Raw genomic sequence first — 23,890 nt, forward strand, 5'->3', positions numbered from 1 at the left:
TTTTGTAAATATAAACCTTCAAAAGGGTGATCAAAAAAAATCTACGAGTGGTAGAATTCAAAGACGAGGTGATCTCTTTAACAGTTCCTGATGCACCTTAAGATTTGATTCACTCCAAATATTGATCCAAATTTTTTTTTTTCTATTTTAAGCTGTACTAATAAAAAAAAAAAAATTAAGCTGTTAAATGTTTTGCTACCAGGTGTTTGCCAATGAGACTCTGAGGACCCTGTGCCTTTGCTACAAGGACATAAGTGAGGAAGATTTTGAAAAATGGAATAAAAAATACCAGCAAGCCAGTGTGGCCATCAACGATCGTGACGAAGCTCTGGATAAAGTGTATGAAGACATTGAGAATAACTTAGTGGTATGTGACATGTGATATGTGTGTAACTTAACTCTATTAGAGTTTCACTTTCTCCTTGACCTTGGCTGCTGTCTATGAGTGGTCTGTAGCAACCGTGGCTAAGGGTCGAATTGGCACCGGCATTAAGCACAATCAGTGGAACCATGTAGAAGACTTAAAATAGTAAGCTCTGCCTACTGCCCTGCATTATCTTTCATAGATTTGGTAGAAGATAGTGCTAAGATTTTTGGTGCTAATTTTTGGACGTAGCGTTAATTTATTGACACTTATAAGGATTGTCAATCAATAGCCTATGTAGCATATTTGGGATTACTCTCTATTGGCCAGCGTGGAGCACTGTGGCACCTAGGGATGTCCATTTGTTGAGATAGGTCCATATACTAAAAAAAAAAAGCAAACTTGCAAGTAGCCAACAAATCGTCACAAGCTTCAGATGCCAGACCCCTAGTGATCAGCGGGTCTCATTTTAGAAACCTGGTAATGGGACAATCTCTTTAGGTGTAGAACCCTTCTGCAGCATTGCCCAAAATTGTATTATGCTCCTACCGTGCTGACACCTCAATACCAAGCGACCACATATACTCTACTTGGAATTATGATGGTAACTAATCAATGTATTTTCGTAGCTGTTGGGAGCCACGGCTATAGAGGACAAGCTGCAGGATGGCGTTCCTCAGACAATCTATACATTGGCTAAAGCCGACATAAAGATCTGGGTCTTGACAGGAGACAAGAAAGGTAAGTGTGCCAGAGATAACCCTAATGCTGTGTACAGATGAAGCTGACTTTGCTGCACATTATGATGCCATTTAGTGTACTGTACCTATAGCCTGTAACATTCGCACAATTTTACACCATGATGAAACAACTGGAAATACAAAATAATGAACATTTATATGTTTGTTTTTTTTTATTTCAGAGACTGCCGAAAACATTGGTTTTGCCTGTAAGCTCTTAACAGATGAATCTGTCATCACCTACGGAGAGGAAGTCAAGTAAGTACAAGAAAATTATACTCTGAGTTTAGGCCTGTAATGTATAGGTATGCTGCTATAATCAAATTTTAGGAGGATCTGTCAGGTGCTGCCTATTTGGACCCTGCAGAAATAAGTACAAATGAGATTCCTGGTCAGCCTTTATAGTCCTCGCTGCACACAACCTTCCTGCTTTCTGCTTCGAAGCCCGGGATCCGTGTGCTCACCGGACCTAAGGCTTAGAGGATACACTTCACCTAGTGAGCCTTGACAGTTCTGCTCAGAGTCCTGTCTAATGTCTTAAATTCTCACCTGAAGAGGCGGATTCTCTAAACCATGGGGCAGACTGAGCAACACAAACCAAAAGTGATGGCATAGTGGGCACAATAGACCAAAGGCAAGCACAGTGGGCAGAACTTGCCGGTTGGCACTTGCTTCAGTGAGGACCAGGACAACGGGATATGCAGGACAGCAGGCAGACAAGAAGACAAAGAAACACCAGGAGACATAAAGCCATGAATTTACACAGGAACTTGAGATGTATAGTCAGTCCAGTACTTGCAGCAAAGTAATGGTTAAAGATAGAATGGTGTGTGATCAGCAGACAGATTGTCCTTACTTTGGCAAGCAGGTAGGTAGCAGTGATTAACAGGCTCGATGAGTACTTACTTGTAGATGTAAGGGGTTGAGAATTTTACCCCTTTAAACCCTCATGTTATTATTGCACGTGTATACATACAGTATTTATGCTGTAGTCCTGAAATATTATGTTATATATGTAAACTTCATTTTACTGCACCATATACATAATAGGGAACGTGAAGTAAGTATTTTGGCCACTAGATGAGGGCACTGAGTTCACTAGCTGTGGAAAGTATAGTACTTCATTAGGGGATGTACTTAGTTAACATAGGAGGGGTCATTTAGTTTAGAGGAAGGGAGCTTCCTGGTTGGAGGCAGTCAGGGCGAGGAAGCCCTGTGTGCTTGGGTGGCCTTTGGCCCGGGCAAGGTAAATACCCCGCAACGTCTGTACAGAAGAGACTGCCCAGGCATCCAGATAGTGGGAGGAAGCAGCATCGTCTCCCTGAGCAGCAGCACCAGCACCCACCACAAGTGTAAGCAGGTAGCTGGAGCTACACATATGGTCAGAGGAGCTGACAGGAACGTTTCTTAAGAGAAGTGTCACAGCAGGATCAAGAGAGCGGATGTTCAGCTTGTGGCAGTACTTAGCGAGGGTAGACGCCTTTCTAGCTGGGGTGAAACAGCAAAAGGAACTCCCGAAAGAAGCCAGGCTGCACAAGGAACATACCGGTGAAGCGAACAGAGCGTTACAACCCATTGTAGAACCGTGTGACAGGACAAGCAGGGAAACGAAGGAAGAGTTAATATGTGATTTTAAGGCTGCTGTTACACTGTGCTGGATTTGGATGTTCTGAGAAGTTCGGATATTAAAGTGTTACATATCAAGTTGATTTGTGACTGTGCATCTGATCATTCATCAAAGGAGCCTTACAGTCCCAAGTGTGAGGAGGCACGTATGCTCTACAGGAATCGGAGTGTGTCTGTGAAGGGAGGCCAGGGCTCAGGTTCTGCAGTAACCTCGGTCATGACTACAGCCCTGGTCGACCTTTGCATAGAGAAGATACACACTGCTGCAGCCACTTTTATAGTGTGAAAAGTTCCACAGAAGAATTTATTATGCTTACAGTAGATGAAGGGTTAATCAGCAAACAAATTTTCACCCGCAGGAAGCACAAATGTACACGCAAAATAAATATTTGCTTCTAGAGAAGATTCACACTGTTGCAACAGCATTTGTAGTGTGAAAAGCATCCAGAGAAGAGTTTATTTTTGTAAAATTTGTGCCTGTTCCTTTCCATTTTGATCCTGTTTTAGCCACTAGGCAGCACCTTGCTTTTGTTCGGGGTGATGCATCAGTCAAAGAGATACCACAACAGAGAGGGGCCAGAAGATCACGGTGTCTGATTACTCGAACTCCTGCACTGGTTATAACTGCTTCACCATCATACTAAACAGTGCAGGTTTTCTTTGATCTGGCATTGCCAGGGTTAATCAGTTCAGTTGAACTCCTGGAGCTCTCCATCACGGATGGCCTCAGCTGTTCTGTGTTGGACACTCCCCTCTGGTGCCACTGGCATTTGGGAATTGCCAGTGATAGTTCATTCTGCTTGGTTTGGGGTTGGAGGAGTTGTATGGTATTTGGAGTTGGCCTTTGGAGAGGAGTTCTGGAGATTTCTGTGTGGAGTTTGCTTTCGTGTTAGTCATCATCCTCTCCTATTTGGTTTCACCTACCTTACCCTCCCCTGTGTTTCCACTGTGTTGTTTCGTGATTGTATTTTGTATGATCATAACTTTCATTTATCCCTATCCATTTCTCTTGTGTCTGTTTAGTGTAATCCTATATATTTCAGCCTCACATCATCCTGGATGAGGGAGGAAACAGATAAGGGTAAGTCAGGAGCATAGCAAGGCAAATGACCCCGGTGTCACCACCTTCCAGGGTAATCCAGGGAACAAGGATAGACTAGGGTGCCTTCTAGCATGAGAGATAGGGAAAAGCTCCTTTCCCAGAGAAATCCTGCAACAGTACTATGGCAGCTTTGGTCGTATTTAATTACTCAGACTTTAAGTGCCGCTAGATCAGGGAGCTATGGAGTTAATTGTCTGGCCTTTTTGTTACTCCTTTATGAGAGCCTTGGGCTGGGCTGCCTGCTATTTCAACTCCTGGGACTCTAACTTCCACTGTCAGCCAATTAGTATTGCTGCCTGACTAGAGATCTAGTCCTTACTTCTGCTGATTTCCTGAATCTTTCTGTTTTCTGACTTTGGCATGAACTTTGACTATCCTTTTGTTTTACCATTCTGTTCCTGACATTACTTTTTTCTCTGACCCTGCTTGGCAACCCTTCCTGCCTCTAGTTTGCTCCTTTGGACAGCAGCCATGCCGTGGAAGCAATCTACTGGACCCCATTGCAAGACCAGATCCCTGTACAGGAGTGAAAGGTTGAAGTTTGGGGTATCTTTGGAATCGACTAGATGGAGTGGCTTGTCAAGTTTGTCCAAGGCAGCCGTTTTGAACCTGTGGACTGTTACAGTTGTGACAATTATACTTACAGGAGACAAAGGGTTAACTGGAGATCTGAGCCAGGAAGTAAATACAGATAGTTGATAAACAATATAGGTATGTCCTAGTAATGTCTGTATGCCCTGAAGAGATGGCTGGACAGCACACTCCCTGTCTGAAATCCTTGGATTTCACTTTATTAATGTAATGGTATTAATGAACTTCACTGAAGGACGCTTCAACCTCAAAGACAAAGCACCATTAATATATGAACAAGGTTGATGAATAAGTTCCTGGATTAATCCAATCCAGAGAGAAGAGAGAGTGGCTGGGTATAACGCTGCCGGTAAAGATTAAGATGCCACCAAATGTATTATAAAACTTGTTTTTTATTGTTTAGAATACATTTGGTGGCATCTTAATCATTACCGGCAGAGCTATACCCAGTCACTCTCTCTTCTCACTGGATTACATTTCTGGATCTCTGGACGGCATCCAGCATGGTGGAGCAGCAGCCAGTGGATTACACGCCCTACCTTGCTCAATGTTGTGCCTGTGTCTGCACTACTTATTCAGGTGAACCCTTTCACCATTAGATTTTTTTTCATTTGTCTTTTCTGATCTGCACAAGGTGCTCTTTATCTTTCTTTTCCTCTATGGAATAATCCAATTGATGACCCATCTTCAGATTGGAGAAGCTGCACTAAGCCAAACTGTCTCCAACCCCATTGGAATCCTGTGATACAAGTTCCAAGTTCAGGTTCCAGATGTGATGGCACAAATAAACCTTGTCCAACTGTAAGTGTTCAATTCGCTTTCTGCCCAAGCTAACTTTCTCTTTGGATTTGGTGATGAGGGTGCTGACATCAGGACGAATCTCTGAATCAATGTCCGGATCTTGAATGCCGAAAACATCTTCATTGGTAGTTCCTTCGAACTTGTTCAGTAGGAACTCCGGTCCTGTCAACCAAGAAAAGTTTGCGAAGACACCAGCAGAAGCTGGCCTAGTAGCAATGTCAGCAAGGTTAATTTGGGACATACTGTCATTGTTCAGGTTTTAAAACTTCCGTCGATCAGGTAGAAGTCCTTTTCAACAAACTGTTGGGCATCATTCCTATACTCTGAGTCGCAATCTGAAGCAGTCTTACATAGGCCGTATGTATCGACTGCAAGAGGACTGTTTCCAAACATGTGTACCTTCTTGCGGTATTCAACCATTTCTTTGCTGGTGTCAATGTCTCAGTTCCATAGAAACCTGAGATAATTTTTGTGATTTGTTGTACAATGAAACAACAGAACATTTGTTAACAACAGTAATAGCGACTGGCTTTTTTCTGAATCTCACATGCACTCCCACCAGGTTATTGGTCAAGTTGGGAGCAGTGAGGAGAACGTAATTCAGAGACGCCATATCTGGCTTCCGGCCACACCACTCCACTGAAACTGCCCTAACTAAGGTCACCAATGACCTACTAGCCGCCAATGCCAAGCGACAGTACTCTGTCCTCCTCCTCGTAGACCTGTCCTCTGCCTTTGACACAGTGGACCATTCTCTATTACTACAGACCCTCTCACCTCTTGGTATCACAGACTTGGCCCTATCTTGGATTGCGTCATACCAAACAGACCAGACAGTCAGCGTCTCCCACTCACACACCACCTCCTCACCACGCCCCCTATCCGTTGGAGTCCCGCAAGGTTCAGTCCTAGGGCCACTGCTCTACTCCATTTACACCTTCGGCCTCGGACAGCTCATAGAATCTCATGGCTTTCAGTATCACCTCTATGCTGATGACACACAGATCTACATCTCTGAACCAGATATCACCTCCCTACTAAACAGAATCCCTCAATGTCGGAATCATAGAATCATAGAATCGTAGAGTTGGAAGGGACCTCCTGGGCCATCTGGTCCAACCCACTGCTCAAAGCAGAATTCGCTAAACTGCTATTTCATCCTTCTTCTCCGCTAGAATTCTAAAACTTAATATGGACAAAACAGAATTAATCATCTTTCCCCCATCTCATGTGACCCCCCAACGGACCTATCCATTAAAGTAAACGGCTGCCCACTCTCTCCAGTCCCACAGGCTCACTGCCTCGGGGTTATCCTAGACACTGATCTCTCTTTCAAACCACATATCCAAGCCCTTGACTACTTCAACGTCCTGCTCTGTGGCCTCCCCTCTAGCACTCTCACACCCCTCCAATCTATTCTAAACTCTGCTGCCCAACTAATCCACCTGTCCCCCCGCTATTCCCCGGCCTCTCCCATCTGTCAATCCCTGCACTGGCTCCCCATTACCCAAAGACTCCAGTTCAAAACCCTAACCATGACATACAAAGCCATCCACAACCTGAGTCCTCCATACATCTGTGACCTCGTCTCCCGGTACTTACCTGCACGAAACCTCCGATCCTCACAAGATCTCCTTCTGTACTCCCCTCTATCTCCTCTTCCCACAATCGCGTACAAAACTTCTCCTGTGCATCCACCCTACTCTGGAACTCTCTACCACAACATATCAGACTCTTGCCTACCATGGAAACCTTCAAAAAGAACCTGAAGACTTACCTCTTCCGACAAGCCTACAACCTGCAGCAACCACCGATCCACCAAACCGCTGCACAACCAGCGCTACCCTCGCCTACTGTATCCTCACCCATCCCTTGTAGATTGTGAGCCCTCGTGGGCAGGGTCCTCTCTCATCCTGTACCAGTCGTGACTTGTATTGTTTAAGATTACTGTACTTGTATGTATTATGTATACCCCTCCTCACATGTAAAGCGCCATGGAATAAATGGCGCTATAATAATAAATAATAATAATAATGCTTGGCGCTTGAATTGGACACCACTCTGATTTTGTTTAGGCTTTCTTGGGTGATATACTCCAAAGGAAGCAAGATACCTGCACTCTTCATTCTGTTGCAAGGTTGGAGCTGGTTCTGCGTGGTCATTGCAAAATATGTTGTCCATAAAGGACACAAAATGGTCCTTCATTTCAGTCTTGTTTCTTAATGTTCTCTGCAGTTAGATTAATCTGGATAAAGGCTGCTTTTGGTTGTTATGAAGCTTGGCTCTCACAGCCTTGAAGTGTAAGGGAGCAATCCAGCAGTCAAGTTCATTCTGTTCATTATTTTAATAAACTTCTTGTCTTGTATGGAAAAGGACTTTTTTGTCATCTTGTGTTCCGCAAAAAACTGCTCTCCCTAAGTTTTCATTATAGGTACAGTAGTAGGAATGAGATCAGGCTCCTGGATAAGGCTGGAGAACTTTTCTTTCACCTTGTAGTGATGAGAGCATGGCTTAACGTAAGTAGTGCAACCATTTTGGAGCACATAGCATTTGAAGGCGTTAACTTTGGATGGTTTGTGACTCTTATCCAAACATACATCACCCACAATTACCCAGCCTGGATCAAGTCTTTTAGCATATGGAGCATCATCCGGTCCATTGCATTGTTGGTGCACCTTGTAGACACCCAGAATGTCCCTCCCGAGTAGGGTTAGAATATCAGCATTCGAGCAATGGCCGGAGCTGAGCCTCCCCTCCTCCCAGAAGAGGCGTGGGCGGAGGCCAACATGACTGGGGGTTTGGAGGGTGAAGGCGGGGGAGTGGGCTTGGTAGGAGGGGGCGTAGCCGATATATAGTGTGGAGCAACGGGCCTCCCTCCCCACAGTTCCCGCTCTTTTTCCCAGGAAGCTTGTACTCACCATGGCTGATGTGGACGGGTGCTGGTGTGCCTCAGGGTGGCTGCTATGTTACAGCCGCCAGGTTGGTTGGAGGCACAAGTGGCGGCGATCATCCCGGGGACTTCTGGCAGTCGGCTCAGCCAGTATCGAGGGAGCGATGCGCAAGACGGGTGAGGCCTCCTGAGCGGCTCTCACCCGATTCGGCTCCTCGGGCCTCCCGTCGGCGCAGGAGCCCCTCCCGGGACCCTCCAGGCCGGGCGCCGCTCGCTGCTCGCACCAGCGCGCCCCGGCTTGGGAAAAATCCTCAAGCCCGTCGAGGCCCTACGGCGGTGTCTGGGCCTCAGTCTCGCTTCGTGCAGGGGGCGGGGCTGACACGCGCCTGGTGGCGCATCATCCTGGACTCATCGGAGGGCTGCGCAGGTGGCTCCACTGCCGTGTGGCCTGCTCCTCTCCCCAGGCCGCGGTCGGCCAGTACAGCTGCTGCGGCCTGCCAAACAGCAGGGCAGAGTCCTCCACCCTCCAGCGGGGGGGCATCGGGTTCATCGGGGGGCCGCGGCAGGGGGTGCCACCAACGCGGCCTGCTTCCCTCTCCCAGGCACAGTGACAGGAGGCCACGCAACAGCGATATAACGGCCTGCTGCACTGCAGGGCATGTGCCATCCACCTCCACAAACGGTGGCAGGGGGTACACTCCGGTTCCACTGAATGCTTCACCGGGGCCGCATACGTGTCATCGCAGACGGATGGTGTGACACCAAGGGCTACTGACGCGGCGACCCAGGCAGCACCGTTACCCGGGGATCAACAAGCGGGATCCCCCCTGGGAGTCAGGCCCTGTAATCCGGTTCCCTCGGGGGGGGAGTCCCGGACGTCAGCGGCAGTCCAGCAGGTCCAGCTTCATGAGCCAATTGGGCGAGAACTCATCTGTGGATCCTGACGGTCCGGCTGGAGGGCTCACAGCCCCCTCGCAGCCCGGTGAGTATGCCTCTGTGTCTTCTGTATGTCAGCCACTGTTGTCTTCATCGCCGGGGGGGTGGGTCCCTCGGTGGACTGTTTTAAGTGGTGGGGGGGTGTTAGGAATATGCTCGCTGACGTGCGCAATATACTTTCACGCTTGGAGCGGGGTTTCGTTGCAAAGTCTCCATTGGCGGCTTGGGTGGGGTCGCAGGCTGGGGGACAGGCTTGGCAGAGCGGGTTGGAAATGGCAGGGCGCCCTTGTGAACCGGTGTCGGTGTCTGTGCAAACGGAAAAAGAGAAGGAGTGACAGGATGACAGACCTCATGGAGAGGTCTACGTATGCTTTGAAGGCCCACTGGGGGCTCATTTAAAGAAGGAATAAAAGGAACGCATTTAGAAAGACGAATACGTGGAGATATTTTCGTTGTTGCCCGTCGAAAAATTTAACTTGGATAAGAGCAAGAAGGAGGATAGCAAAAAGGAGGAGGAGGAGAAACACAGGTGGTGCTTAATCCCTCAGACGTTTGTGAATTGGCAGCAAGCATTTGCCATTTTGGCAAGCGTCATTGGGGAAAGGGCCCCGGACAATTGCTCTGCATTATTTTGTTACCTGGACGCGATAGGTGAAGCTTACAGAGTTTATGGGGGTCAGGCGTGGCTGAGGTACGACGAACAATTCCGGCAGAGGAAGGCCATTCGCCCAGCCATCCATTGGGATCAGAAGGATATTGGGTTGTGGATGCGCGTCATTGCACAAAACAAGTTTGGAAGCTCCTTTCATGGGGGGCTGGTAGCACCAGCCAGAGAAGCGGTAACTCCAGCGCCAGGAGCGGAAGTGGGCAGGGGCAGGCAGGAAGCCACAAGTTGGGGGTTTGCTGGCAGTTTAACGACGGACAGTGTAAGTTTGGGGCGAATTGCAAATTCAAACACCTTTGCTCCACCTGCAACGGCGCTTCCCACGGAGCGTCCAAGTGTTTCAAAAAAGGGAAGCCTAGAGCCGGGGGCGGTAATTCTCCAGGGGGATACTCCAGTGAATCTGGATGGTCCCTTATCTAAATAGATACACGGACAGGGAAAAAGCGGCAGTGTACGCGGGCTTTAGAGATGGTTTTGTGATTCCTCACCCCCCTTTTGTCATTCCGCTCGTTTTAAAAAATTTGCGTTCGGCGCTGCTTCACGCCGCTGTGGTTTCGGAAAGAATTGAAAAGGAAGTCTCGTTGGGCCGCATGGCTGGCCCTTTTGTGTCCCCGCCGTTTCCGGATTTGGTGGTCTCCCCCTTGGGTGTGGTTCCGAAAAAGGAGCCAAATAAGTTTCGGCTTATTCAACACTTGTCTTTTCCATGGGGTAGGTCAGTCAACGATGGTATTGATCCAGAGATATGTTCGGAGGTCTACTCCTGGTTTGATGAGGCCACACGGTGGGCGCGGAGGTGTGGTCGGGGGGCACTTATGGCTAAGACCGACGTTGAAGCTGCATTTCACCGCCTTTTACCGGTCCATCCGGACAGCATGAGGTTGCTTTTGGGATGGCAAGTTTTTCGTGGACAGGTGTTTACCTATGGGTTGCTCATTGTCCTGTGCGTATTTTGAGGCCTTTAGTTCCTTTCTTGAGTGGGTGGTGCGTTACGTTTCCGGTTTTGAATCAGTCATCCACTATTTGGATGATTTTTTGTGTGTCGGTCCTGCGATTCGTTGTGTTGTCACAGAATATTGCAAACCATTGAGTGGGTGACTGAGCATTTCAGAGTCCCGCTGGCACCCGGTAAAACGAATGGCCCAAGTACGTGCCTGCGTTTTTTGGGGATTGTCATCGACACTGTTGAGTGGGAGTTCAGGCTGCCTGAGGACAAGTTAGTAGATCTGCGGGCTGAGGTGGTCCGAGCACGCCGTTTGAAGAAAATATTGTTGCATGATCTCCAGTCATTGTTGGGGAAGTTGAATTTTGCGTGTCGTGTGATGCCGATGGGGTGAGTTTTTTCACGTAGGCTAGCGAGCGCTAGGGATTCGAGACCCCCATCATTTCATCAGATTGTCGTCGGAGCTCAGGGCGGACTTGGCGGTTTGGGAGTCTTTTTTGGTCGGGTACAATGGCCGCTCTTTGGTAATGTCTGACGTTGTTGGAAACGACACTCTACAGCTGTTTACGGATGCGGCCGGGGGTTTTGGCTTTGGTGCTTACTTCAGAGGACAGTGGTGCGCGTCTCATTGGCCCGACGAGTGGATTGCATCTGGTCTGGTGCGTAACATTACGTTGTTGGAGATTTTTCCAATCCTTGTGGCCGTGCATTTGTGGGGGCGGGAGTTTCGGGATCAGCGCGTGCGGTTTAATTGTGACAACATGGGCGTAGTGTGCGCAATCAACGGGCTTACCGCATCGTCTCCTCTAGTCGTTCGAGTGTTGCAGCAATTGGTTTTGCTATGCTTGTCTTTGAATGCATACGTGACCGAGTTTCACGTTCCTGGAGTCAAGAATGAGATAGCTGACTCTCTCTCGCTCTCATTCGCAGTGGGATCATTTTCACTCTTTGGCGCCAGAAGCAGAGGTCGAGGGTTTAGCTTACCCGGAGGAACTGTGGAGATTGGCTTACGGGCCGCAGAGTCGCTGATTGAGTCTTCCTTGGCTCCAAAAACTTGGGAGGCCTACCGGGCAGTATGGCGGATGTGGGAGGAAGTTGTTGCAGCCGGCCCGGTCATTGGTTTCGAGCAGGATCAAGAAGGGATGCTGTTGGCTTGGTTGGGGAGCGGCTCTATCGAGGGCTGGTCTTGCGAAAAGTTTCACGTGTTTTGGCTGGATTGTCCTTTGGCTTTCGCTTACGTGATAGTCGGGATCTGACAAAGAAACAAGCGGCAAAGGGTTTTCACCGCTGCAAAAGCAGGGGGGATTTGAGGAGGCCGGTATCTTTCAATCTATTGGAACGGTTGGGCCTTGTTTTGGAGTCGGTTTGTTCTTCAAGTTATGAGCTTTTGTTGTTTCATTTAGCTTTCTCCTTCGCCTTTTTTGGGGCTTTACGGGCGGGCGAGCTCGTGTCTCCCAGCAAAGGATCGGTAGATGGGTTATTGGCTAGGGATGTTGTATTGATATCGTGCGGTGTGGAATTTTGTTTGCGACGGTCCAAGACGGATCAGTCGGGAAGAGGCCGCTGGGTGGTGTTGGGCAGCGTGCCTGGCTCTCCAATGTGCCCTGCCCAGTGCTTACGGAATTTTTGGGAGCTTCGTCCCAGCTTGAGCGGGTCCCTGTTGTGTCATGTTGATGGCAGTAGTTTGTCCCGGTACCAGTTTGGAGCTGTTTTTAGGAAGGCTGTTCGGTTGTTGGGCCTGGACGACTCCCGCTTCGCTCCTCACTCTTTCAGGATAGGGGCAGCGACGGAAGCGGCAGCTGGGGGATTGGGTCCAGCGTCTATTATGCATATTGGTGGTTGGAAGTCTAATCGGTACCGAAGTTACGTTAGGTCTTAAATGTGAGGGGGGGTGGCTCGTGTGGAGGCTAGGTGGTGGATATGGAGTGTTACGTTTTTCTTGCATTTGTGGTATGTTTTGATGTTAGCACTCCCCTTTTTTGTTTCAGGTATCGAGCCTTTGCTGGTTTGGATTTTTGGTCACTCCTTCGTTCATTGGGGAGCATTGCGAGCTGATGTCAGGAACGAAGGCAGACAACTGGGCTTACCCAGGATCGTGGCGATGGTGCAGTGGCCCAGTTTTAGGGAAATGTAGTGGAGAAGGATATTACAGGAAATTCATGGTTGTGCTCAGTTGGACCGTGCACCGGACATTCTTGTTCTTCATGTCGGGGGTAACGATTTGGCGGTCCGACCTTTTAGGGAACTGATAAAGGACATCAAACAGGATTGCTTGTGGTTGTTGTATCGGGGGGGGTCACCATCGTCTGGTCTGAAATTGTTCCACGCAAGCGTTGGCGTTCCATGAGGTCCTTGGTGAAGGTCAACAAGGCCAGGATTAAAGTCAACAGGGCGGTGTCTTCCTTTGTGGTTAGGAATGGGGGCGTGGTTGTGCGTCATTTTGATCTTGAGAATGGCGAAGGGGATTTTTGGTTGGCTGATGGTGTCCATTTGAACGCGGTCGGTTCCGACATTTGGACTCTGGGCCTTCAGGATGGCATTGAGAGGGCCATAGCTTGGCGTGTTCGGGGGTGTCGGGCCGTTGAGGTGTTCAAGGGCCCTCGTTGTGGCAGTTCAGAAGGGGGGGGAGTCCTTGGAGTCGTTTGGAAATTGGTTTTGGAGATTCACGGTATAGGGTCTCCTACATTCATACAGTTGTGGCCAAAAGTATTGACACCTCTGCTATTCTGTCAGATAATACTCAGTTTCTTCCTGAAAATGATTGCAAACACAAATTCTTTGGTATTATTATCTTCATTTAATTTGTCTTAAATGAAAAAAACACAAAAGGGAATGAAGCAAAAAGCAAAACATTGATAATTTCACACAAAACTTCAAAAATGGGCCAGACTCAAGTATTGGCACCTTCAGCCTAATACTTGGTTGCACAACCTTTAGCCAAAATAACTGCGACCAACCGCTTCCGGTAACCATCAATGAGTTTCTTACAATGCTCTGCTGGAATTTTAGACCATTCTTCTTTGGCAAAACTGCTCCAGGTCCCTGATATTTGAAGGGTGCCTTCTCCAAACTGTCATTTTAGATCTCTCCACAGGTGTTCTATGGGATTCAGGTCTGGACTCATTGCTGGCCACCTTAGAAGTCTCCATTACTTTCTCTCAAACCATTTTCTAGTGCTTTTTGAAGTGTGTTTTGGGTCATTGTCCTGCTGGAAGACCCATGACCTCTGAGGGAAACCCAGCTTTCTCACACTGGGCCCTACATTATGCTGCAAAATTTGTTGGTAGTCTTCAGACTTCATAATGTCATGCACACGGTCAAGCAGTCCAGTGCCAGAGGCAGCAAAGCAACCCCAAAACATCAGGGAACCTCCGCCATGTTTGACAGTAGGGACCATGTTCTTTTCTTTGAATGCCTCTTTTTTTTCTCCTGTAAACTCTATGTTGATGCCTTTGCCCAAAAAGCTCTACTTTTGTCTCATCTGACCATAGAACATTCTTCCAAAACGTTTTAGGCTTTTTCAGGTAAGTTTTGGCAAACTCCAGCTTGCCTTTTTTATGTCTCGGGGTAAGAAGTGGGGTCTTCCTGGGTCTCCTACCATACAGTCCCTTTTCATTCAGACGTCGACGGATAGTACGGGTTGACACTGTTGTACCCTCGGACTGCAGGGCAGCTTGAACTTGTTTGGATGTTAGTCGAGGTTCTTTATCCAACATCCGCACAATCTTGCGTTGAAATCTCTTGTCAATTTTTCTTTTCTGTCCACATCTAGGGAGGTTAGCCACAGTGCCATGGGCTTTAAACTTCTTGATGACACTGCGCACGGTAGACACAGGAACATTCTGGTCTTTGGAGATGGACTTGTAGCCTTGAGATTGCTCATGCTTCCTTACAATTTGGTTTCTCAAGTCCTCAGACAGTTCTTTGGTCTTCTTTCTTTTCTCCATGCTCAATGTGGTACACACAAGGACACAGGACAGAGGTTGAGTCAACTTTAATCCATGTCAACTGGCTGCAAGTGTGATTTAGTTATTGCCAACACCTGTTAGGTGCCACAGGTAAGTTACAGGTGCTGTTAATTACACAAATTAGAGAAGCATCACATGATTTTTCGAACAGTGCCAATACTTTTGTCCACCCTCTTTTTTATGTTTGGTGTGGAATTATATCCAATTTGGCTTTAGGACAATTATTTTTGTGTTTTTTCATTTAAGACAAATTAAATGAAGATAATAATAACAAAGAATTTGTGTTTGCAATCATTTTCAGGAAGAAACTGAGTATTATCTGAATTGCAGGGGTGTCAATACCTTTGGCCACAACTGTAGGTATGGTGGTCGTGATCTGGTGAAAAGTGGAGGAGGAGTTTCCGTAAAGTGGGCAGATCCCCTAGTTGCTTAGTGGACAATATGTCTCGGTGTGTTGGTGCTTCTGAGCCTGTGGGGTAACGGCTGGGAGTAATATGTTGGGTTTTGTCCACAGCATTTTGGTGTAATTCACCTAGTTCTTGTGGCTTCAAGGACTCCTCATCAGTGTTCAAGTTATTGTATTTATGTTGTTCATAATACATTATTATTGTTTGTTGATTTAATAAAAAGGCTGCTGTGGCCATGCAAATTCCAAAGAAACTTTTGGTCTCTGGAGTTATTAAGTGGCGTATGGGGTTAATACATGTGGGTGGTGTGGGGCTTTGGGATGGTCTTGTCTCCCCTCAAGGAAACAACTTAACAATCCCAACGTCATGTCTATAAGAACAATTTCCTTTGTTAAGTGACTCAAATGGGAATGATGAAGCGCAGCTTCTGGAGTGGGAATTTCTGCCCTTTTATCAGGTATCTGTTCACATTCAATTGTATGTGCATGTTCCTTTTGATTGAAGCCATAATCTATTGGGTAGCTCTGCTGCCAGAAGTCTCGATAGGACCAGAGCAGTCGTTAAGGATGTACGGAGCCGCATGTCCCTTTATTCTGAAGATCTCTAAGAATTTAGGTTACTTGTTACTTTGCTCATCTATTATGGTGTACATTGGAGTACATTCTGGTGAAATTGTTAGGTCGTCCTTCTTCATAGACCTTGACCAGACATACCTTTGCACAGTATTTTCTCCTTCAATGCACGAAGAGGAAACAACGGTTCCAGTTGGAAGCTCCCTGCCATGCTTTGGGGTATGGATGGAAGCTTCTGAAGGTTGTGAATGGTGAGGTAAGCATGTCCATAACGTGTTTGTCACTACTGCATTGGGTGCACTAAATGACAGCCTTACAGCCCTTAGCAATATGGCCTGAGGAGGCACAACACTTGTAACATATCTCTAGCTCCCTGAATCTCTGCACTCTAGTAAAGTCTTTGCCCTGACTTTCCTTAAGTGGGTGAAGCCTTTTGTGAATAGGGCACATAAGGTTAGTGTCCATATCTTTAATAGCAAGAGGATTTGGTTTAGTGAAGGAGTGTGCAGTAAGTGGAATGTCAGTCTTCCAAACAGATACTTTGCTGTTTAACTCTCTACGTTTGGTCATAGTCTTATCATACCTTGGTGTTCTATGCGGAGTTCTGCCTTATCCTGGGCACCTCACACTATTGCATTCTTTTCGTGGAGTAGAGTCTCCATTTCAGCAAGCTCTATTGTGGCATTTTCCATGTCAGACTTACATAAGAATGTGAGTTACCTTGCAGATCTACGCTGGTAGCGATCATAGGGGGCAGATATATGATTCGATATGACGGTTAACTCTGCTGCAACACTGTTAGAGCGTCGAAGTTCTGCTACATACTGTTTAACTCTGCCCCATAAATCATCTAGGTTGTCACGAAACTCGTCTCTGGTTGTCTCTAAGTTTTTTTCTGAACCCTTGTTGTTGGTTTGGTTACACATTTGGGACGTATGCCATGTTCTGAAGTTAGCATGGACTCTGCTCCTGGTGTGTCTATGTTGCCAGAAACATGATGCATTTGCCTCACTGAGGAATCCACAAAGCGTCTGATGGACACGTGTTCTCTAAAATGGTGGACGGCTCTAGACTTGATAGTAGACTATGCCCACAGACACTGTAGACTTACTGTATGTTATTTGCTACTATTCTGCCACCGATGTATGTATTTAAGATGTGTATGAAGGATGTGACAAGCAATGGTAGATAGCTTACTCACTATTCTAGCCTTTCTGGTCTGACCAGCTGCAAGTTGATGATCCAGGAAGCAAGATGTAGTGGACGAACTTTGAGGTAGTTTATTCACAATACCTTGACCAATGATAAGGTTGAGATGTCATAGAAAATGAAGAGATGCGGAAGAGGTAGAAGATAGAGGTTGGAGGATAGAGGTAACAGGAGAATCCTCTCTCTAGCTCTGACGCACACTTCTACCAAGATGGCAGTGACCAGAAAGAAAAGTTGTGGTTATAAATCATCACAAAGAAGCTCAAAAAAATAATAATAATCTTTTTTTTATATAGCGCTAACATGTTCCGCAGCGCTTTACAGTTTGCACACATTAACATCACAGTCCCTGATGGGGCTCACAATCTAAATTCCCTATCAGTATGTGTTTGGAGTGTGGGAGGAAACTGGAGAACCCGGAGGAAACCCACACACACATGGGGAGAACATACAAACTCCTTGCAGTTGTTGTCCTTGGTGGGATTAGAACCCAGGACAGATGCACAGATACATCAGTTACAAACTCTCCATCAGACCACCATAGCGGGCCGACTGACCTATAGTCGCTTATTCTACAGCCAGCAATAGACAGTGTAATACAAAGGCTATAGAAAACAAATGGTGCAATTTTTTTTTTTTTATGAAATCAAATTACACAAATGATTTTTAGGTTCAATTACTATATTTAAGTAAAAATTAAAGTTAACAACCCCCCTTGAAGCTGCATTGTGGTACTTGAATATAAAAGACTTGATGTTTTTTCAGCACCCTAATACAACAGAGAATGGATCTCCAAAACTCTGGCATCAGCCACCGGGAACTGGATATGAACAGCGAGCTTAATCCAGAGTCTAATAAAAAGCGGACATTAATCATTACCGGATCGTGGTTGGTAAGTGGTCACATATATATATATTAAAAATAAAAAAATCAGTGTGGGCATGTGAAAATGACCCAAAAAAGTCTCCCAGCACAATACATTGCACCAATAATTTGTAGGTCATTGTGCCTAAATAAATACTGACATTCTGTGCCCAAGTACTGATAGCTCTATAATCTAATAATAGTGCATGATGAGTCTTATCATTTCATATGAAGATTTGTGGTGGTCCAGGGAGCCCCCTTTTGCAGATGTGGCCGATGGACCCAGCCCTGTGACAATTTCTTTATGTTGGTTCTCTTCTCCAAACAGAACGAAATCTTGCTGGAGAAGAAGAAAAGGAAGAAAAGACGACTGAAGCTGAGATTACCAAAGACGACCGAGCAAAAACCAAAGGATCCCGATGAGATGCGCAAAGCCAAGACCCTAAAGGAAAAACGACAGAAGAACTTTGTGGACCTGGCCTGCGAGTGCAGATCTGTCATCTGCTGTAGGGTGACCCCTAAACAGAAAGCCATGGTGGTTGACTTGGTGAAGAAGTACAAGAAGGCCGTAACCTTGTCAATCGGTGATGGCGCTAATGATGTCAGCATGATAAAAAGTAAGAGATATGGGAGTCTTACGGCATTGTTACCAACTGTGTTGAAAAATGCAGGAAGAATCCAGAAATAAAAAGGGAGATCTCACCATGCTTTCCCGAAAAGATGGCAAACTTCCCATGGGTCTCTTAAGTCCCCAGAAGCATACTGGAACATAGTGCTTTCAGAAGGTTTTCCTGAGTCTTATGCCAGTGTTACTAGACAGAACCAAATTACACTTTCCATGGGGCATAGAGATATTCCTGGCCGCACTCATTATCTTATGGACAGTCAACTTCTGGAATTCAGAGTAAGGCTGAAAACATCTAGTAGGTTAACCAGGGGCGTTGCTATGAAAGTGTACAGAAATAAAAGTCACACCTGAACATCAAAGTCTGAAAGACCCTATAAGGCTACGGCCACATATCCGTATTTAGTCAGTATTTCACATCAGTATTTGTAAGCCAAAACCTGGAGTGGGTCAAACATGCAGAATTGGTGCACTTGTTTCTATTATACCTTGTCCTCTGATTGTTCCTCACCTGGTTTTGGCTTGCAAATGCTGAGAAAAAATACTGAACAAATACTGATCGTGTGGCCGTAGCCTAAGAGCAACTCTAAATCCAACTTAGATTTTTCTCGGATACAGTTCAAGGCTGGTAAAAACAAAGAAATGCACAGGCTTGTGATCTCCAACAAGTTCTGGAGTGTCCATTTAATTTATAGGCTTGATGAATATAGGTGTTCCGTACTAAAATTTAGGTTTTTGGTTTTTTTTTTACATAATTGCAAATAGCACAATACATAACTGCATAATAAGTAAAAACAATTCCTGCATCCTTCCAACTTAGTCACAGCCATCAGCAAGCCTTTGTTTCAGTGTGTTCTGGTGATTATTTCCACACCTTGTTAGATTTGACAGGCCTGGAAACATTAATGCCTTCCTTACCTAAACAAGTCCCAAAGGCACCAGTACAGGTGGGTGCCTACTGCAGATTTTGCCCCAGGAGCTTCAAAGTAGACACCAACCAAGTTGTATTACAATTTTTACAAGGCCTGATCTGCACTGATTTATTCTGCACATTGAGTGCTCTACTATTATGAATTCTGCACACGTACTCGACAACTTTCAGGTTTCTTAGAGACGTCTAAATGCGGCACCCTTTTCTCCCAGTTACCCTCCCCTTGACTGGTTCCCCAACCAATCATGCTCAGAGATGCTACTTTACAAGAGGTTTCAGCATTGCCAGGGAGATTCTCTAACTCCTCCAAAGGTCTCGGAGATCTTCCCTTCTATTTCAATCTTGAAGAGTTGGCAAGTCAAGGATATGGTGTAGTTTGGGTGTGTCTGTCAGCACAGTGCTGACAGATGCCGAAAGCAACCAACAGAATTTTTGTGCTTGATTTTATCTCTTATCATGGTTGTGCCTCATTTCATTTTAATTTTTTTTTACAGCTGCCCATATAGGAGTAGGTATAAGTGGACAGGAGGGGATGCAGGCCGTCATGTCCAGCGACTACTCCTTCGCTCAGTTCCGATACCTCCAAAGGCTCCTCCTTGTTCACGGCCGCTGGTCGTACATCCGCATGTGCAAATTCCTAAGTTACTTCTTCTTCAAGAATTTTGCCTACACACTTGTGCATTTTTGGTATTCATTCTTCAATGGATTCTCTGGTCAGGTATCATGGAAAAATGATTACTAGAAAATTAGACATTCACTTAAAATATATTACATTTCTGCCATTGAATCAAAAATCAACTTTTAATGTAGTTATTTCTTTTGTACGAGTGTTTGGAAAGCGAGGCAGCGCCCACTGACCCAGGAGCACGTATATCTCATACATACCCTCTTTTTTTGGACGAAAAAAAAAACATTTTTTGCAAATGCGTTTAAGCAAAAATGTTGAAAAATTTTTCTTCTATAGCCTCTAAGTCGCACCGCCTATTGCTGGCTGCAGAATGTGTTATCTGAGAATCAGTCATTGAGCTCAATCAGAATGAATGACATGAAAGTTTGGAACTCTTTTATCTGTCTTTTTCTGAGCTCCTCTTAGGTGATGTATTACCCCATCAAAGTTGAATGTGGAGGGAAGCAAAAAACCAGAGGGTGCAAAAGTTTAATGAAAGCCGATAGCAAAAATTATTTTTAGCCTGAAATATGTACATTTAAGTAAAAAAAAATGTCCTTAAAGGTGGACACCCCTACATTTTTGCCTTTTTGTTGTATTTTATTGATGATTTTTTTCTTTCTTTCATCAGACTGTTTATGACACTGTGTTCATTGCGCTCTACAACCTCCTGTATTCCAGTCTTCCTATAATTATTGTTGGACTGCAAGACCAGGTAAGCAGAGTGCATTTACAAGGTATATGGACGGCAATAGATTTTATCGGTGAGGTGCAGGTGCAAACATCACTAAAATTCGGGGATCCATGGTGCTCTTTAATGCCCCTTCAGCCCCCGTAACGGTTTATTCCCAACTTTGAAAGTCCTTCTGATAGGTGATAACTTGCTGATCAGTTGCGAGGGTCCCACTGCTGTGATGCTCACCGAGCTCTGCAGTACCCCTCGCGAATGGCCGCGAATATGCAGCACTGTGCCATAGACTAGGAATAGCTTTTCTAGGTGTATTCAAATTGGGCAATTTAGAGTTGATAAGATTGGGATAACTCTTTAATTACAGGAGTGGGTTTAATTTTAAGTTTTGGTGTGTGGCATCACGATACAGCAGATTTTATATTTTTATTTAGGGCTATCTGTATGGTGTTTTTGTTCTTGTTTTTTTTACGTATATATACACTGCTCAAAAAAATAAAGTGAACACTAAGATTCCACATCATAGATATCACTGAATTAAATATTCCAGATGCAAATCTTTATTCATTACATAGTGGCATGCGTTGAGAATAAGAAAACATACAAATGATCAATGTAAATCAAAATTAATATCCCATGGAGGTCTGGATTTGGAAGGATACGCAAAATCAAAGTGGAAAATCAAATTACAGGCTGATCCAACTTCAGTGGAAATGCCTCAAGACAAGCAAATGATGCTCAGTAGTGTGTGTGGACTCCACGTGCCTGTGTGACCTCCCTACGACACCTGGGCATGCTCCTGATGAGGCGGCGGTTGTTCTCATGAGGGATGTCCTCCTAGACCTGGATTAAAGCATCAGTCAACTCCTGGACAGTCTGTGGTGCAACATGGTGTTGGTAGATGGAACAAGACATGATGTCGCAGATGTGCTTTTTGGGATTCAGGTTTGAGGAATGGGCAGGCCAGTCCATAGCATCAATGCCTTTATCATGCAGGTGGGTCACCCTCACACCCAGGGCAGCGGGGTACCCGGTACCGGGCCGGTGTCAGGGGGATGTGTCACAGCAGCAGTGACCCGGTCCGTGGCCCTGGGCGCCCAATATCAATGGCGGTGATGTTAATAGTGTAATAGTTTATTTGGATAGTTCGTGACGCCACCCGTGGTGTTTGGCAAGTAAGATGTTGAGCCAACGCTGCATGCAGATCCACTGGGACTGATGGTGTGGTGCAGCAAAGATGGTGTAGCTCCCCACAGGTGGAGCTGTAGTCCCAGGGCAGTGTGGGTGCAATGAATGAGGAGAGGCGCAGAATGGTATAGATGCTGGTACCCAGATGTAGCGGTGCTGAAGGTGTTAGCGGCGAATGAATGGAGGACACCAGGGCATGCAGTTTCAAAGCTTTACTCACAGTTCGTGGTACCCACTGGTGCCTGCCTCCGTGCCGTGTCCTCCGGAGACTCAATCAACCTCCCGGGCAAGTCAGGGTTCTCCTCTCTGACACTCCGCCAACATGTGCCTTTCCTGAACGTCTCCTCTATTGCGCCTTTTAGTGTGAAGAACTCCAGTACCGTGGTTACTCTGAAGTTCCTCCTGTCAGATGTTCCTAGAACCTTACTTGTATGACAGACAGCTGTAGCCCGATCAGGGACCTCCTGGATCCCGGCTCTCTATCCGTTTTGCTGTTGTGTCCCAAGTGCATTTACAGCCAACCACTCCACCGGTGTCTGCTGCAGAACCATAAGTGTCCATACAACCTCGGGGACCGGGCCCCGGCCTTGCGCTGAGAATCTATAGGCAGGGTTCCTCTTCCTACCCACAACTCCTCTCTGTTCTCCTACTCCTTCGTTCCACGCTGTTCCTTCTCTGTCTTATGGAAGCTTAGGTTGCAGTTCTATGTCTTTCTCCTTCTCTTCTCTTTCCCGTGCCAGCTGGCTCAGATCACTGAGACAGCTGCAGCACTCCTTCTAAACTGAACTCAAAACTAACTTCCGAACTGAACTCCTCTCGCCTGACCTCCTGTCAGACTGACCTGCAATTCTAAACCTTCCCACTCTTTTATATGGATCTCAACTCCACCCACCTCCCAGCACATCTCGTGTTACGAAGCAAGGAATCACCAGAGGTGCTCTGCTACCCTCTAAGCATGAGCCGCAATGTGATCAGTGCTGAACTATCCTGTGTGTGGGATGCAGGTGTGGAGCGTGGAAAGGAGTTCCCGACTTACCTAGGCGGTGGGGCACTACACCTTAGGAGAAGGTGCAGTACCTCTGTGGCGACTGAGCCTCAGGGGTGCCACATACCCCCCCGTTAAACACAGCACGTCAGCGGGCTGCAAGATAACAAAGTAGACAGCAAAGAAGCATACAAAAATTTTGTAATGCATAAACATTTCTTATACTAATCTTCCTAGTATAGGAGGTACTCATTCTTGAATGTTACAAACAATTCTATCTTAGATTCTATCTAAAATTTTTAATTCTAAGTGCAATTCTCAATTCAAAGTGCTGTTCTCTGTAACACATTTTCTCTCATTTTCCTTCTCTAGTACACATTTATTTATCTACTTTCACTGTCTCTCCTAGACGCAAGATGCTGACCGCAAGTACCTGGTCCGTCACCTGTCTACTTTCAATTCTTTATTCATATCACTCAGCTCTATATCATACATTCCTAATTCTTCTATAAAAGCCATTTCTCAGTTACTAATACTCTTATAAAACACATTATCAAATACTTCACAGTAAAACATTCAACGATTATTCTTGTAAGGTGCTGGACACCGCTCCCAGCCGGGATCTCCTGCAGTGTCCTTTGAGGTAGACATCATCTTCGCAAAGTGTTCATGCTAAAACATTATCTTCGCAAAGTGTCTTTTTATGTAAAAGCAAGAAAGAGCGCCTAAAGAGGTGCAACTATTTACAATAAAAAATTTTGGATCACTCCAAGTTCATGATCGCTAGTTCAAATTGGGAAAAACGCTGCCATTGCAAAAACTTAGGCAACAAAAGTGCTACCAGAAAAACATGATAACAAAAATAGAAAAATAGAAAAAGGCACAACTGGTGCAAACAAACCCTCCTGGGTAACGGGATTTGAATTTTTAGTGCTGATCCCCTCCTGGGGTTCTGGAAGAACTGGAACTGCTACCAGATTCAAAGTAGTCATTGGCAATCCTTAAGTACTCCTCTTTCCACGGTGTCAAGCCAGGGATCTTTGGTTTGGGCTGCCGAACTGGAGGTGATGCAAGAGCAGCCTGGTTCCTAGGATCGGGTACCTGAGCAGTCTGAGTGGCAATGGTGGGTGGA

The 23,890-nt window shown here is 46.0% G+C and overlaps 1 protein-coding gene across 1 annotated transcript in view; it reads left to right on the top strand.

Moving 5' to 3' along the window:
• The window catches only part of LOC141097576 (phospholipid-transporting ATPase IC-like), a 119,355-nt gene that overhangs the window by 73,370 nt on the left and 22,095 nt on the right, over positions 1–23,890 (top strand). The window contains exons 18-24 of the mRNA XM_073584822.1: positions 203–367; positions 994–1,105; positions 1,287–1,362; positions 17,576–17,702; positions 18,003–18,291; positions 19,725–19,948; positions 20,529–20,612. Of these exons, the coding sequence (XP_073440923.1) occupies positions 203–367; positions 994–1,105; positions 1,287–1,362; positions 17,576–17,702; positions 18,003–18,291; positions 19,725–19,948; positions 20,529–20,612 (1,077 nt within the window). The remainder of the gene's footprint in view (positions 1–202; positions 368–993; positions 1,106–1,286; positions 1,363–17,575; positions 17,703–18,002; positions 18,292–19,724; positions 19,949–20,528; positions 20,613–23,890) is intronic.

The sequence above is a fragment of the Dendrobates tinctorius genome, unplaced genomic scaffold (genome assembly GCF_039654945.1).
Source record: "Dendrobates tinctorius isolate UK_male_01 unplaced genomic scaffold, ASM3965494v1 ptg000085l, whole genome shotgun sequence".
NCBI lineage: Eukaryota > Metazoa > Chordata > Amphibia > Anura > Dendrobatidae > Dendrobates > Dendrobates tinctorius.